The sequence below is a fragment of the Chelon labrosus genome (genome assembly GCF_963514085.1).
Source record: "Chelon labrosus genome assembly, chromosome: 17".
Lineage (NCBI taxonomy): Eukaryota > Metazoa > Chordata > Actinopteri > Mugiliformes > Mugilidae > Chelon > Chelon labrosus.
Window position 1 is genome coordinate 20,027,480 of NC_140350.1, and position 18,144 is coordinate 20,045,623.

The 18,144-nt window shown below is 43.6% G+C and overlaps 1 protein-coding gene across 1 annotated transcript in view; it reads left to right on the forward strand.

The window, feature by feature from the left end:
• jade2 (jade family PHD finger 2) overlaps positions 1-18,144 on the forward strand; it is a 184,952-nt gene that overhangs the window by 99,937 nt on the left and 66,871 nt on the right. Inside the window, exons 6-10 of the mRNA XM_084565175.1 lie at positions 3,346-3,557; positions 7,394-7,561; positions 10,299-10,415; positions 16,699-17,187; positions 17,331-17,495. Of these exons, the coding sequence (XP_084421301.1) occupies positions 3,346-3,557; positions 7,394-7,561; positions 10,299-10,415; positions 16,699-17,187; positions 17,331-17,495 (1,151 nt within the window). The remainder of the gene's footprint in view (positions 1-3,345; positions 3,558-7,393; positions 7,562-10,298; positions 10,416-16,698; positions 17,188-17,330; positions 17,496-18,144) is intronic.

Consider the following 18,144-nt stretch of genomic DNA (forward strand, 5'->3'; position numbering starts at 1 on the left):
AAATAGTTGCACACTTTGTTAAAATGAAACTCCCCGTCACAGCACAACCGCTACGTGCAAGCGTTAAATCAACCAGCGCTTCAACTTCAGAACAATGAAAGTGACACTGTTGCAGCGAGTTTTGGCCGACTGTTGGTTGGCGGTTGCCTTATGCAGTTATCTGACGCTATAGAAACAGGATGTGACATAATGGCGACCACCAGTTAGTTGCGTTGCCAACCGCTCCGTAAAGCGGTCCCGTTGAACCGTGAGAATTGTAAGAAAATAAAAGAATTAAAAAATAAATACAGTGTATAATCCAAGATTTCCTTGTAACTGGCGGAGGTAGAGTAGAGCGTAGTATTAATAAAACGAGTGAGTCTGGTGGAAGTGTGGTTTGGTCATCGATATCGCGGCTCTGCGTGGATCCACTCTCGGGCCGTACTGCTTGAACTCTGGCTCCAAACTTGCAGGATGGCGCCGCCCGTATCCCCGGGAAAATAGCGTCAGTTTGGCTAATGCCATGGAAGCGGGGATGCATAGTCCATATTTATATACAGTCTATGTCAAATGGCAACAGCTACAGCTAAACACCAGTCGGTTAACATACATACTAACATACAGTACAGACACACTGAAAGTCTCCGTTAGACAAATAACACCAACATGTTTAACACGCCATTAGCATGCTAACTTAGCTGTTGGTTAGCTCCACTCTCCACCGACCAGTAACCACCACGTTAGCCCCACTAGTCTTTTTTATTTTGGCGTCAATTCAAAGTGTCGATAACAGCAAATTCATACAAAATACAGAAAATGTTAGGAAACCATACTTTGGACTGTTAATCTCACCATGTCTTATGAAAAATAGCGTCGTATTGGCTCCAGTTGGTAAAATAGCTCGGGGAAAAGTTTAGAACACACCTGCAAGTTTAATTCTTAAATTCATATTTTTGTAAGAATGATTTCTGATAATACGTCTGAAAAGACAAATTGTGTCTAATTTTAAATATCCATTGTGGTTGGTCAGTGATTCGGAGTCAGTTCTTAATTTTGGCCCCCTCTCTGATTGAGTTTGACACCACTGCTCTAGAAAATAAGTGTTAATATACGAGGAAAACCACTGGGGTTAATCTGAGCAACAATCCTCTAATTTCAGGCGAGTGCTGGGACAGACCCTGGTTATGTGAGCTCGGTACAGCGCGGTGTACGCCGAGGGAGGTTTCAAGAAACCTTTTGCAGATAAATAAAACATTTGCATTTCCAATTAAAATCCGTGCAAGTCATTAAAGTTAAATCATACTCATCGCTATGTATGCTAATTTATGGCAGAAAAGAGTAAACAACAAGTTGCTGAATCGGGTCTATACTGCATAAATAATATCTATTATCAATAGTATTATTAATAGCATAATTTGAATCCCATTCATAGATCTCGTTTTAAAATATGTTAGAAGTCTGAAAGAGGTGGTTAATATTGAGTCGTAAGTTAACCAACGAGGTAACTGCCTACTCGGAAGATAATTAAAAAGTAATAGAGGGATTAAATGATTGATCATTTGTAGCATCCCTAAAAAAAACACTGTACAGATGTTGTGAAAATGAAAGAGAAGGCAGTTTACGAGTTCTCCGTGCGTCACATTCAGACAACTGCACTGTACACAATAATAAATGAAGATCTGCACGTCCGAGCAGCTGTCGCATGCAAACACTCACAGTGATATACAGAAAACGCAGTCGCCGTGCGCACGAGGCACACGGCGCAGACACTGCACGCGCTCGCACGCGGCATGTGTGAACAGCGCTGTCGCCTGCCTCCCTCCAGAGTGCGTTCAGTTCGTGATGTAAATGTCACAGCAGGTTAATATCTAACTCCACTTCCCCTTTTCTCAGCAGCTCCCGAATGCACAGCAAACACAGTGGCACGGTTTCTCCCTTTCAGGTCGTAATTCGAGTCAGCATTTGTGCTTAGGGCCAAAATACGAGACTACTGTATGATTTAAAAGTAAAAAAAAAACAATGCAGAAGTGTGGTATGCGCTGCTATGCGAAGCTGCGCCTTCACTGCGCTGGCAGTGCTTTAAAGTCCCCGAGAAAAAGTAAATAAAGTTATTTATTTAGCTTTTATTTTTAGGTGGGAAGAGATTGAGTGACATTAATAATAGATAGAGGCACAGGATGCTCCGCTACACTTAAAAATACCTCCCAACTGAGCGCTGAATCCTTCAAATAAATCAATAAATAATCCTCAGCAGCAGACTCCAAGGGCTGCAGAAGTTTCTTTATCGCTGCAAGGACAATGAAGAGAGGCAGTGTGACGGAAAATGTGAATTAAGTAACAGATATAATAGGAAAAGAGCCCCTGATTATAAGAATGATCGCCTTACTCTAAATGTTTTGTATAGCTTTTACAATTAAGACCCAGACACGACGAAGCTGATCGCAACGAGTTGCTCGACTCCAGTCTAATTTGATTTGTGTGAGCGTGGCCGTCATTTACAGCCAGCATTCAGTGCAATGCATTTAAATGTTACTCAAATAATCATCTCTATTTCAGAAAAAACATTTTTTTAATTCTGGATTTAATGCCTCGCCCATTTGGTATAATCACAGTAATCTCATTGCAGGTAATGAGATAATAATAATCCACATCTGTTAGCCTCCATCCTGGAAACCAGACTGTTTACTTCCCCGTTATCTCGAATGCTTTATTTTTTTTATGACGCCGAAAGCTTGCATTTGACGGTGAAATATGTCTTTAACAACTATTAACCCACCTCAGAGCAAGGCATTACTTTGAGTCGCAAATGGAGCAGGACTGCTAACGCTAATGTCGACACGTGTTGGCGCGGCGAACCGAGCTGTGGGCAGCGAGGTCCTAATGGAAAATGTTGTCATTTTTTGGCTTAGATAGCCCAGTGGGCTCGCAGGTTGCACGCTTGCGTAGCGTTTCTCTACTTTGGCGAGCAGCAGCTCATTTTCAGCACATTACGCCCAAAGAAAACAGAAAGTGACCTTGTGAGATAAACATGCAAAAGAAAGCTGTGTGCATTTCCAGCTGAAGTGTGAGACAAAGTGTTTAGCGCCAAAAATAACTCAAAATCTGTAAATTGGCTGACTCATTTTGAGTTTTTATTCGAGCAGTTTCCTTTTACTGCTGTTCTTGTTGCCAACAAGCACTGGAAGGAACGTTAAGTGTTGACCCTTTAAGTATAGACTTCATTTTTAATTGCTTTGTACAGCATTTCTTAAATTTTCATCCCTCCACGTCTCAGCTCTTGATTTTTTTTTTCTCTTCAAGTTTGTTGGGAAGACGTTTACGATATGTGTGAAAGTAAAAAATAATTTCTTCCTGATTTCTTACCAGCCTTACCAGAGCTGGACGAGCTCACGATGGAGTGTGTTCTTGTCGAGCTGGAGAGCGTGTGCGAGGAGAAGATGCAGCAGGCCATCGAGACGGAGGAAGGCCTGGGCATCGAGTACGACGAGGACGTGGTGTGTGACGTCTGCCGCTCGCCGGAGGGGGAGGACGGCAACGAGATGGTCTTCTGTGACAAGTGCAATGTCTGCGTCCATCAGGTGAGGAGTATTCGTTTGTTTGTGTCCGTCCGTCAGTCGTTCTTTTGCAGAAAAAGAAAGTCTCTTCGGGTTTAGAAATGCTGAAAACATCAGTCGCTGTTTTCCTGAGAGTGACTGAGTGTATCAATCGCATGAAAGTACACATACGGTAGCAATTTCAGAAATAGTGCCTGCGACAGCCTGAAGCTCGAAGGGGGCCGACACAATATTAATTATTGTGTCAGCCCCGTTGGCACTAGCGCACCTTCAGTGTCGTCAGACTGCCCCTGCTTACCTGCTGTTATGACACTGAATAGAAATCGTTCCCCCAAACTACACACCAAATCTCATTTTCGTCTGTCACTTAAAATTTCACTAACGTTCTGGAAACAAATACTGCCCAGTGTCTGCAGCGCTCGGAACCAAATCTTTTAATGTCATACCTGAGTTACCAATTAAAGTCTTACTTATGTCTGTGGATTCAATTAAAGATCTATATATACAACGATCAGGCATAACATTATGACCTAATATTGTGTAGGTCTCGGTGTAATTCCCAAACTGTTGGGACTCATCAGAGAATAGACACGGGCCTTCTGAGGGTGTCCTGTGGTGTCTGGCTACAGAATGCTGTTAGTGGGGGGCCTTTGGATCTTATGGGTTGAGGAGAGGGGTCTCTGTGGATCATCCCACAGATGCTTGATCAGTTTGGGATCTAGTGAATTTGGAGGCCAGGTCAACACTTTGTGCTGTTCTTTATGTTTTTGCTGCTCATCCTGCTGGGGATGGCTGCTGCCATCAAGGAGTGTCATTGCTATGGGGTGGGGGTGCCTGGTCTGGTCTAGGTGGGTGCTACATGTCTAAGTAACATCCACATGAATGGATGCCATGTCCAAAAGTTTCCCAGCAGAACATTGAATTGTCACAATATGGTTGATGTTATTCACTTCCCCTGTCAGTGGTTTTAATGTTACGCCGGATCGGTCCCAGCAATTTGGCCAGAGATGCCACAGACACCTTTAGTTTTTACTGCCAAGCCTGCATAAAAAACACAAACATATTTGACAAACATATGGCCCGTGGGCCAAAACCAGCCCGCCACAGGGTCCATATTCTGGTTGTTCATAAAATGTTTTGTAAAAGGGTAGTTCATTAAATGTCAACTTACATTCATGATGTTCTTCTTTGCCCTAAAACAATGGGAAACGTTTGCCATTGTCGTTATTTATAGATTATTATGCCGTTATTAAGGTCCGCCCTGTTTAAGATCAGATTGAGCTGTATGTGGCCCCTGAACCAAAATGAGTTTGAACCCCCTGAACTAGAATAAATAACCTGTTGACCAAGGCCAGCTCTGTGGACGGTTTGTAGCTTCCTAGCATCTCAGCTAATTGTCGCTGTTTCAGTTTCCCCCGTTTTGAATGACGAGTATAGACTACTGCCACCTACTGGTTGGAGACTTATTTCTTTCTTTTACGCAGGCACAGACCGAATGTGTCGGCTGCTAGTTACCTTTAGTCTTTCCCTTAGTTCTTTGATTTAGATTTGGTTCATACATACCTTTAAATTGGAAAAAAGGTGCATTACATCACCTCTGCTTTACACGCGTGTCTTCATTTGAAGAAAACAACAATTACAAACACAAAACTCAAGAGTTCCCGTTGCGTTTCGACTGGTTTGTTTGGTGGGAAAGAGGCAAGAACATTGACGTGAAACAAATCCAATAAACTGTGCAAAAGAAATTGTTACTCCGGAGCTTATTATTAAGTCATATAATTGCTTTTAAAGCGTGAGCACATCCAGCACTGTCTCCTCCTCTGGTGAGGTGCCTTCGCTAACCTTCAGCAGGTGAAAAACAGGCCCTGCTTACGGAGCTCTTCTGTTTGATCAATAAAATCCTTTCATCAATAAAGTGCGTTAATTGCTTTTAATGAAGACGGAGGCTTTGAAGTCTCATTTAGTTTCCTCCTGGGCTCCTGTCACTCCCGACACCAGCCTGTCACTGTGAAGTTTGTTTTTGTTTCCTTTGCTTTTCTTTTACAGCTTTTACAGCTTTTCAGGCAGATTAAAAAAAAAATGTATCCCGTGGCTTTCCCTTGTGAGAGTTACATTTCATTTGATAGGTTGATTAAATTTGAAATTAGATTTGATGGCTCTGACATAGCGGAGGTTGCATCGATGACAGAGGTGGTGAGAGTGTGTCACTTTCTGCATTAGACGGTTAAGGAGTAAATCGTGTCAGAAAATAAAATCATTCTCTGTTTGTGAGTGCGGGGAGCGGATTGTATCAGATAGAAGTAAGCCTGCTATTATGCTGGCATGAAAACCCCTCCATGGCACCACTGTGTGTGTAGCGGAAGCGGGGATTGGGTGGAGCTCTGATGGCACAATAACCTGCTGTGCTTTTTATAACAACACTAAGTGGCATTTCAAATATGTGTTGCTTCCTTACTGTAAGCTGATGTAAGTCCGACTGAAACAAATGTTCTGGGGCGGACAATAACGTGGAAGTGGGATTGTTTGAGGGTGGTTGTGAGCATAACCTTTAACCCGTTATAGGGCACTCATTGAAACTGATGGAAATTCAAAATGTCAGTTGTCAAACCTGAAGTGTTATTGTAGGGCATAAGAAAATCAAAGTCAATTAAGTTACCATATGTAGTTCCTTGCCCTTAAGTATTTTAGAGCATTAGAACATAAGTGCTGATTCAGGCACTTGTCAACATTATCATATTAGACAATATTAGGACACTTCTTTCTACATTTGACCTGAGAATGTTGACTTGACCTTCACTGATTGGCTGAGTGAAAGCCACATGCTTGTTGACCTCAATGAGAGGCACAGGGACGCAATTTAAAATGTGTGCTGAAATAAACAAATATGGTTCCACAGGAGTTATGAGACCGGGCATAGACTGTATATAAATATGGACAATGCGTCCCCACTTACTCGCATTAGTCAAACTGACGCTAGTTTCTCGAGGATATCGTTTGTGTTTTCGTTTAATTAATACCGCGCTCTGCTCTCCCTCCACCGGTTACCAATACTAGTTAATTGGCTTCAGCATGCAAGCATTGCTTTATTGAATAGAGACAGATGAGAAGCTTGATCCCACTTTTTTATGTGCTCACTTAAAGGGGAACCACTGTTTTTTACAACCTGGAGCTTATTTTTGGCATAGAATACGATCGTTTACTCACCCATATAACTTTTGTGTTTTGTGTTAACTTTTGCGTCCGGAGTTACCTGTTATCATGTCTTCTGATCTGGACGATGTCATCTCTGAGCGGCGTGCGCACCCGCGACGGTCCGCTCGTTTATCTGTAATTTGCTACTGCTAGTTTTTTGCAACATGGCTGAATATTTTTCCGATTCTGAGGTTGTGGACAAACCATAGAACCATAGTTAGATGATGATAACAGGTAACTCCGACTCAACAGGGAATAGCACTAGCGTATCATAACAAAATATTGGTGAAATGAACGTTTCGCGGCAGATATTGCGTTATTTAGAGGCTGCGTTTCGGTGCCCCAGTCACTCCCACTATATGGATATATGCGGATCTAAATATCTGACGAACCACTCCAAATAACACCAAAGTTATATGGGTGAGTAAATGATCGTATTTTATGCCAGAAATAAGGTCCAGGTTGTAGAAAAACAGTAGTTCCCCTTTAATATGAAACTACAACTAGAGAAATGACTCGCTTGGCTCTGTCAGCAATATTTGCTGTAACTAACTTTTTATATCTGGTATCTTCACAGCCATGCTTTCCCAAAATGTTGAACCCTAAAGAGGTTGTGTAACGTATTCAAGTCATCGCAACTCATAACTCATTGTGTCTTCCTGTCGCAGGCGTGTTACGGCATCCTGAAGGTACCCCAGGGGAATTGGCTGTGTCGGACCTGCGCTCTGGGGGTCCAGCCAAAGTGTCTGCTCTGCCCCAAGAGAGGGGGCGCCCTCAAGCCCACCCGCAGTGGAACCAAGTGGGTCCACGTCAGCTGTGCCTTATGGATCCCTGAGGTGAGTCAAGAGGCACCAGTATCAGAATGAGTAACTTTGGGTGCAGGACTTGCACTCGGAAATCAAGATGTCCTGCATCCTGCATCCCAATTACTTTATTTTAACCTACCTCTGTGGTCATTGCCATCATTAAAATGCTTCAAGAAGCAAAAATACAGCATTAAAATACGGATGGAGGAGCATTAACGCGAATAACATGGAGTTATCTGTTACAGAAAAGTGAGTTCTTGTACAGCTGGATTGAGAATAGCATGAGGGATGTCCTGTAGCGTTCACTGAGTCCAGGGAAACACTGCTTACCTCATGCTTATTGTCTGTGTTGCTACAGCGTACAAAGAAAGACACCGTCAAGAGAAAATGTAGTTTGCTGCATGCTGCATTTTATCATCTTTGTCAGCACGTTGGGTTTTGTATCTTAAACCTAATTTATTATCGTGTAGTTTCTCTGTGAAGATACTGCTTTACATTCACCGCTGAAATGGAGGATGATTACAGCACCTCTTTCAGCCTATACACGACATGAATTAAAAAAAATAAAAAATAAGCGAATTTAAATGACATGGAAAGAAGCTTTTTGTAGCCTTGAATCTTGAGAAACACTCGCACCTGTCACCTTTTTCCGGCTTTCTTGTTTACAGTAAATGCTCAAAAACACTTACTTCTGTCGCTCTCGACGGATCGCAGATGAAGTAAAAATGATTCACGGGGTCGCCTCTTTTTGTCAAGCGTTCAGCCAAGCGGTTGCTCATTTTTATTTTTTATTTTTTTGACGTGGCGCTTCTTGATGATATCTTTCGGAGTCGTCTTTCATCTGAAAGCTCGATTCAAAGGTTCAGCGTCCCCGCTTCACGCTTTGCACACCTTGAAGACAGCCAGCCGTGTGTCTTCAGTCTATTCAGCAAATCACTCCTTTAGCACATTTCTCAATAATAGAGTGGCTTTTGGCACCTCAAACCTTTTACTTCTAATTGCCTTCTGTCACCCTTGATTGGGCTAATTGTTTTCGTTGCTCCATTCGCTTTTGTTTTCTCTTCCTACCGTGGAGCGGGTGTGGGGGGGGGGGGGGGGATAATTTGCATGTCTGTGCTCTATGTGTGTTTGTGCACGTGTTCTGGCGTAGACTCGGTTGTATGTGCGTGCAAGACCTAATAGCTGGCATGTACACATATTAACACACAGACATTACCTACCACACACACACCATTGCATGTGCAAATAGATGGAGTAGTGGAAAGGGTGTTCATTTTGGATGTGTGTGCATGTGTGTGAACACCACCCAGCCTTCAAACGTTACAGCCCCCCCTGCAGCACTGTGTGTGTGTGTGTGTGTGTGTGTGGAGCTGCTTTTTTTTTTGCCCTCCGCCTTCAACCCCTCGAGAGACAGGTCTCTCTTTAAACGGCCTTTTCAGCACGCACAAGCAACAAACTCAAAAGACGCAGAGCCCCTCTTTTGAGACGACTTTTCATTTACCACTGTGATTTCCGCCCATTTCCTCTGAAGTGATTTCGGATTTTGTCCGTTTTCCGTCTGACGGCTTTGAAATGCGGGGTAATTGGGGATGGAATATCCGCGAATGAGAACGTGCTTACACACACACACACACACACACACACACATATACTTGATTTCCCCGTATCTGAGTATTGACAAACCAAGAGGAGAAGATGGAGATTTGAAGTGAAACCTCGAGCCTCTAGGTGCTTTATGTGTGGGAATCAAGGTTGAGAACAGTCCAATCAATTAACCACGCCGCTCGAAAACTGGAAATCCTTTCGCCAATCGATTGGCTCGTGCATCAGCTGTAAAAAGAAGCAGACATAGGCAGCGACGGCTGTGGCATCGTTGTCTGGATTGCACTTTCTATTGACATTCTCGATGGAGTGAAAATTGACCCCTACTCCAATGGAGTGCGTTCTACAAAAGACATCAATAATAACAGAAAGAGCGGAGGCCGTGGGCTCCTTCTGTGGATAAGCAGATGAGAGGATAAAGAAGAAAATCAGATTGAAGGACAAGTGGATAAAGAGAGGGAGCAGCGCGACCCGTGGAAATCACTCACCAGCTTATTAATGCGAGCACGAAGGACGAGGAGAGGAGAGGGCCTCGGATATGAAAAGAGCGTGTGGACGACAAAGAGGTGAAATGGTTTTTGGAAAGAAACAGGCCGTGGAGGAAGGAAGGAAGGAAGGAAGAAGTGGTGCATTGGTGATGAGTGCTCTCCGCTCTGTTCTGCATGGGTAGCTGGCACAGGTCAATGACTTTTTGGTTGGATTTGGTGCCGGGCGCTTCGGGGCCAAAATCGTTCTCAATGGACCGCTCAGAGAAAGCGAGTCACACTGGGCTTTACAATTGCGTTTTTTTTTTGTTTTGTTTTGTTTGTTTGTTTTTTTGCACACGTGTCTCTGCTCACAGTTTGAAATTGTCTGGCTTTGAAATTGGAAGACACTGAATCAACTACTATCGGAAGGTTTAGAATCAAATGTGAAGCACCTCCAGCTGATAATTGTGAAATACCTGTAATAATGAATGAACAGTTTTATTTTCAGTGATTAATTTGATAAACTTACCGAATTTTCTTTCAGCCTACTGATTGGTTAATCATCTGATCTTTTTGTTTAGTGGTTGAAATCACAACTCTTATTAGTGTCTACACAGAATACAACGTCGTTTCTTTGTCACTAGCGTTGCTCTCTGTCTCATATCTATCTATTCCTGCCCTGTTTGTGTTTCCCATAGGTGAGTATAGGCTGCCCAGAGAAGATGGAGCCCATTACCAAGGTGTCCCACATCCCCGCCAGCCGCTGGGCTCTGTCCTGCAGTCTGTGTCGAGAACACACAGGAACCTGCATACAGGTGTGTTGGATTAGTACTCATCACTTCATGCACCGTCAAGAGTCTTGAAACCTAAGGGCCCGTTCAGACCTTGCATTACAATCCGATCTGGGCAAACCGATCACGTGAAAGACAGATGCGAAGACCCTGTGAATATTAATTTAACGTGGGAAACCATGTGAAGTCATGACGCACACACTTGAAACGGCGCTGTTCTCGGGTTCTGGAGCAGCGGTAGAGATCCGTTAGAGACGGACGCTGTTTTTAATAATATTTTCCTGCAGATGATGTCAGGGTTTCTGTACGTACAGAGCACTAAACTGAGATCAGATCTGGAGACGCATTTCGGAGATGCATGTTCACTACACACACCCACCTCAAGCTGGTTACTTGTGATCGGATAGCCCAGATCGGCTCTTAAAGGGGAACTACTGTCCGGAGTTAGCTGTTATCATCATCTGGGGTCTGTAGGTCAATCTATGATGTTTTCTGACCTTCAATTTGCTGTAACAGGTAACTCCGGACTCAACGGGGAATAGCACTAGCATACGATAACAAAATATTGGTGAAATGAACGAATTTCGCGGCAGATAATGCGTTATTTAGAGGCTGCGTTTCGGTGCCCCATTCACTCCCATTATATGGATATACGCGGATCTAAATATCTCCCGAAGGAATACGAATTACACAAAACTTATATGGGTGAGTAAACGATCATATTTTATGCCAGAAATAAGGTCCAGGTGGTAAAAAACAGTAGTTCCCCTTTAATGCAAGGTCTGAAGCAGCCCTAAAAGACACAAACCTCTGCAGATTATGTGTTCAGATTCTTTAATGATTTCATAAAGCTTTGTTAATATTACACTAATAATACGCGTTTAGTTGCTGGACCTGTGCAACTAGTTTTAACCAAGTTTAATACCTGAGAGCGTGTCCGTATCGTCTGAGGAGGAGGAGGAATGTAATCATCAATTGTTTTTTCTGTTCTCCACAACATCTGAAGGGGCTGTAAACACTGGCGAATGTTGCTGTTGTGAGTGAAATTCAATATTAAGGTTTAACTCTTAGTCGGCGTCAAAATTCCAACCCACAGATCATTATATCTGGAAATAAATCTGCACAGGTACACCAGCACAAGACAGGATATGCATAGCCAAGCACTTGCAGAATTACTTAGTATGCAGCTGCTGTATTACCACCACTGGCACACTTTGCTAACCCACTTTACAGCTAGTTGCCTGGGCGCCGTTTAGCACCCAAAGTGCCCCTACAGTGAATTCCTGCATCCTTAGGCACCCACTGTGTGTACACGTGCATGCCGGATATATATGAACACTCTTGTTTGTGCTGCAGGGCCTTTTGCCGTCAGAGTATTGATGCTGTAGATTATCTGGCAGATTTGCCCGTAGGGAGAGAGTCTCTCCCGCAGCTAGAGGCAGGCGGCTGTACAAACACACTCACTGATCAGCTGCCGCCTTTGCACAGAATGTAGGGATGCTTATGCTACATGGCAGCGCGAGCAGCAGGAGTTCTTTGTAGGCCGTAATGTTGGGAAGGGTGTGAAATAACAAATCGGTTATATGTCCTCAAACATTTCGCCGTAGTGGAGAATAAGAAACCCTGTCAGCCCTGATTTTGAAGCTATTTTTTCATGCAAAAGTTGTGCCGTGGCATTTTTTTATGAAATCTCGAGCAGCAGATCAAATACGAAGTGTGTCGTCTGAAGTCGAGGTAATGCATCTGTAATCCGGTAGTTTTAAGGCGGGGTAGACAGCTCAGAGTTTTTCACTCCACTTTTAATAATGAAAGCACAATAGCTCGAATCATTTGTCTAATGACTACTTGCCGTCTCCGTTCTAATGTGCAGATAATGGCTGTCGTGTGTCCGAGAGGTGTCAGAACAGAATATTTATATTTAACAACCCTCCATATTAATTGTCCAGTTCTCCAAGCGTTAGGAGACTTTTAATCGGGGCTCGACTGAAGTAAGGTGCACCGGAAAGGTCAACCAGTCTAGCCTGTATTAAAACACTCGTAGAGAGTCGGTCTGTGAACAACAGCCATCAGTAAGGGGGTGACAGCTCACCAGTGTAAGGAAGCATTTTTGCCTTTTCACAAGTTTGTCTTCCTTAAAGTTTCTATAAGGACGCTGCAGCCATTTAGCAGCTACGCTATGACTACACGATAAAGTAAATTGTAGCTAAAAACATTATTAAAAACTGGAAGGATAGTGGGGAACCATCACATCAGGGTAAGAAGAGAAGAGAGGCAGATGAAGTGATGCACCCATCATGCCTAGTGTCTACTGTACAAGCCTGTGGGGGCAGTGCTATGATCTGGGGTTGCTGCAGTTGCTCAGGTCTCGGTTCAGCAACATTATGTGTCCAAAGAATGAGGTCAGCTGACTACCTGAATATACTGAATGACCAGGTTATTCCATCAATGGATTTTTTTCTTCCCTGATGGCCACGGGCATATTCCAAGATGACAATGCCAGGATTCATGGGGCTCAAATTGTGAAAGAGTGGTTCAGGGAGCATGAGACATCATTTTCACACATGGATTGACCACCACAGAGTCCAGACCTTAACCCCATTGAGAATCTTTGGGATGTGCTGGAGAAGGCTTTGCACAGTGGTCAGACTCTCCCATCATCAATACAAGATCTCGTTGAAAAATTAATGCAACACTGGATGGAAATAAATCTTGTGACATTGCAGAAGCTTACTGAAACAATGCCACAGAGAATGTGTGCTGTAATCAAAGCTAAAGGCGGACCAACGGAATATTGTATATAGGTATATAGGTTTTACACAGGTAAGCCTAGATTTTCAAAGACCACATAATGGTTGTCCAAATCATTTCGCTTCTGTCAGTGAACAGACGTCGTACAGCCGCCACTCGTCATTTGTCCGATTCTCTGTTGAGGTTTATTTTATTTGTGTGAAATCTTCTTGTGGCATGTAGCACGCAACTTCAACTGAAAATTGGAGGGGAAAAAACAGGAAATGCAATTGGAGCGGAGAACAAAGCGCGTTGTTGGCGGATAAGGGAACAAACAGAGGGAGAATACAAGTGCAGACGTGAAGAAAGTGGAAAGACATTTACATAATTAAATGAAATTAGCACATTTGTGTCTTCTAAATCATACATATTGCTTCAAATAACAAATTTAACATTTTCAAGTCAAAGAACATTTGCTAAATAGTGAGTAGGTGTTCACTTATTTATTTATATTTAATTTTTTTATTTTTATTTTTTTTGGACTTTACAGAGACCAGAATGGAGAACGATTAAAACATAATGTGACTAATGCGTTAGGCTTTTTCTCCGTTATTTCACACAAAAGGCTCAAGATTGCTGCAATTAAACAAACATGCTGTTCGCAGACAAACAGAAGAACTCGGGAGGCAGCGTGGGCACTGATAAAAACATTATTAATGAATCCCTGCCAGAGCAGAGCAGGTGCAGCCGAAAAGGCCAGATGAGTATTTCTTTTTGCGATGACTTGGCTCGTACCAAACAACGCATCTAGCGGGCTCCACGCTGTGCTCAACCTTTTGCCTTTTGACACCAAATAAGTGAGAGCAGCTGCAGCGGGCTCAATGTGACATTTGGCTGGTAATAAAAATGGGACTACGGTGTAGACCTTTTGACTGTAATGCCACGTTCTAACAAGATGATATATCTATAGTGGTGTCTTACACGGGCCAGATATGTTATTATTGGATCACGCCTTCTGTTCCTGCCTAACTGACTTTGTTTACTCTGGGATTTTGTGGATTGATGACCATGACTTAACATTGAAGTTGACACGATGTGAGGTAGATCATCGTGTCTCACCTATAAAAGAAGAAATTGCAAATTAAAACACTTTATTCTTCTGCAACAGATCTGTGCAATGCCAAGACAGATTAGGCATAACATTATGACCACCTTTCTAATATTGTGTAGGTCTCCCTTGTGCCTCCAAAACAGTTGTGACTCATCAGAGAATGGACATGGGCCTTCTGAGGGTGTCCTGTGGTGACTGGCCACTGAATGTTGTTAGTGGGGGGCCTTTGAGGGGAGGGGCCTCTGTGGATCATCCCACAGATGCTTGATCAGTTTGGGATCTACTGAATTTGGAGGCCAGGTCAACACCTTGTGCTGTTCTTTGAGTTTTTTGAGTTGTTCCTAAAGCTGCATCCCGCTGGGGGTGGCTGCTGCCATCAAGGAGTGTCATCGGGTGCCTGATCTGGTCTAGGTGGGTGCTACATGTCTAAGTAACATCCACATGAATGAATGCCAGGTCCAGAAGTTGAATTGTCACAAGATGGTCAATGTTTTTTACTGACTTGCTCCTGTCAGTGGTTTTAATGTTGTGGCTGATCGGTGTACGTCGTAGCCTACATGAGTAGCCCGTTTGTGTTCTTTGTGTATGTATGTGAGAAGTCTCAGTCATCCAGGTCAAAGTGCATCATAAAACAAATCTAAATAAAAGCAACTGGACCTGTTTGACTACTGCTACTCATCCAAGTTGCTTCGTCAATACTAAATGAGTAGTTGGGAGATTAGTTAGTTATTTTTGGACACCTGTGGGTGGTGCCAACCTGAAACTCACAGTCTGACTTGGTTGATTAACCATTTAGCGACCGACTACTCATCTGAAACTGGAGAATGTTGCTCAGATTAACCTGGGTGGTGTTTTCAGGTGGAATCAGGGTGACTTTTCTGTATCAATGAAAGACGTGACGAGGAAATGGATTTCAGACCAGCCACAGTTGTTGCATTATGTGTCACCATTTCTAGTTGGGTGCATGTCGTTTACAGTACGCTGTAGATCTGACGTATAAATCTTGCTCAACCCAAGACAATACAGTCATTAAGACTAAAATGCCAGACCTCCCAAATAACAGAGAACATTTACTTCCAGTGAGCTTTAGCTCTAAAGAGAGTTTCAGTCTTTGGTGTTGAGATGTCAACAAAAAAATTGAATTTTTGCCTCCATCCTCCCACTACATTGCAGGTAGAATACTTTTTTGTAGTGTCCAGGTCATGGCATATCCATAAAACAAACCTGAAACAAAGCTGCCTTTTTTTCAGATTCTGCTGAATCTCGGCAGTTTCGTGACAAACCGAGCAAACGGAGGTGACATCAGTACTCACACAGACAAATAATACGCACTGGAGCTCTCCCATTAGTCTGTCTGCAGTCTTGTTTACGATTCATATGCTTTGTTCTGGTTCAGGCATAATATCTCTATTCATCCGCCCGACGCACAAATAGGCATTGATACCAAGTCAAACAAGAGGAAACCCAAAGTGGGCAGCGTGAAGGCTAAAAGCAGACAATGCAGCTCGACCTCTCCGCAAAACTCAGGTTTCAGCCTCGCACAGATTCCATGTATTGCCGAAGGCTGAAAGCCGGTAATGATGGACTGGTTGACCTGTTTTAGCTTTATATCTGTGTCTTATTGTTGCGACGGGGACTGATGCAACACAAACTAGCCCAAGTTCAAGGTAATTATTTCAGAAATGGGATATAAAAATGAGCACCAAATTCCTCTAAAGTTATGTAACTATTAGTTCACTTTTTTTGTCACATCATAAAAACTACTGTACATTAGGAAAAGTTTCGAGGACCACCACAAATCAGTGTTTCTTTGGTAGGAAGTAGTCCCAATTAAAACTTTAAAAAGTTCTTATAAGTAAAAAAAAAAAAAAAGAACTGGATAATCCTAGACTTTAGATTTTCATTATTTTTAAGTGTTGAATCAGAGAGAGCGTCAGATCAAAGAGAGAAGGTCGTGTTTGGAAACGATGCCACACGTTGTTTTTCCAGATGGCGGAGTCGGTGTGATCAGTCAGGTTTTTGTCGCTGTGCTCATACAGTCACCAAGATGCCAAATGCTGAGGTCCTCTGAAATGTGCAAGCCCAGACCTACACACACAAACACACACACATTTAACTCACAAGGGCTCAGACACACAAAATGACACCGTGCCATGAGGGACTCGGTGGGAGGTCGCCTCTTAGTTTGACCTGTAATGGATAGTACTGAGAAACACACACGTACACACACTGAAACACACACACAGAAACACCTCCCAAGTTACCAAAATGTCAGCTGAAATGGGGGAACCCTGTTTGTTGTGACTTGACTTGTCTTTCTGCTTTGCTGCACATGTATTGGCAATAAATGGACCGAAAATGACACTTTAAAACGCGCTGTTGTGACAAAATGTCTAAGAAATTGCAGGCCACTTTGTGTGTGTGTGTGTCTGCCCTTAACCGTGTTTCCTCTACGTCTTCTCCTGCCAGTGCTCCATGCCCTCCTGTATCGTGGCCTTCCATGTGACGTGCGCCTTCGACCACGGCCTGGAGATGAAGACTATCCTGGCCGAGAACGACGAGGTGCGCTTCAAGTCCTTCTGCCTGGAGCACAGCTGCACCGCCGGCAACAGTAACGCAACCGCCATCAACGCCGCCTCTTCGACCGGCGTGACAAATGGGAACCACTCCGCCGCTTCCACCGCCAACGGTGGAGCACACGGTGCGGCCAGACCCGACTGGTCCGCCGCTTCCGCCGGCGTCGCTCCGGAGCTTCGGCCGGACCAGCATCACGACGTAGAGCAGAGGTCGGTATCGCACCTGGTTGCGGTGTCGGCGTCGGAGCGAGCTGAGCGGGACCAGCTGGAGAGAGAGAAGGTGAGCCAGAGGAAGCAGAAGCTCCAGGAGCTGGAGGATGAGTTTTACCGACTGGTGGACCCCAGGGAGGTTGCTGAAAACCTGGAGCTGCCCGTCTTCCAGGTACGTTGAGCTGAAGCCTCTTGTCACTGAAGAGAGCAGAAATATGTTCACTGCGAGATGTGGTGCTCTGCATGATGAGTTGGAAGCAGGTCTCGGTTCACAAGAGAAACAACCGCCAATATTTTACCTTCTTGTCTTTCAAGGTGGACTTCTTGTATCAGTTCTGGAAGTTGAAGAGGAAGGCCAACTTTAATCGACCTCTGGTGACCTTAAAGAGGGACGAGGTGGACAACCTTGCCCAGCAGGAGCAGGACGTCCTCTACAGGCGCCTCAAACTCTTCACACACCTCCGACAAGACCTAGAAAGGGTGAGTAGGAAGTTCTGTTGTGCTTCTGTGTTGCGGTATGAAACAACATGAAAGTGCATTATTCAGAGATATTATTTGTTGTGGGTGTGTGTTTCTGTGTGTGTGTCTTGGTCAGTGTGCGTATGTGCAGGCTCTGTGCACGAGCCTGTTTGGTGTTTCTGATATAGTTTAAGAGGTAATTTACAATTTTTTTTTTCCCCGAGTGTTAATTAAAAAGATCATTGACAGTGTCGTGTGAAGTTGATTTTTGCTTTCATGAATATTAATGTTGAATTAATAGCTCAGAGGATGAAGGCGTAATGAAATGGCTCAGTGATATAATGAGTGACTGACTGATAGCCCAGTGTGGCAAATTTAGGAGAAAATCCACCCGCTCCAGCCGATTCATTTAGTTTTTCTGTGATTCACTTTTCACTGTTATAGATTGGTTAGTCAATGTGAAACTCTCTCATGCTTCTGCCTTTAGGACAAAATCTCATATATATGGCCCTTGGGATCTATAATGCTACCTTTATCCTTGAATAGTAAGTGAAGTATAAGAACTTTTTTTCTGTCAGACTCTGTGTACTATTCATTCGCCTGCGTAGCAACAATCTGTTGTGGCCCAGAGAAAATGGTGATAATGTTGGTCGAGCTACCGTGTCATGGA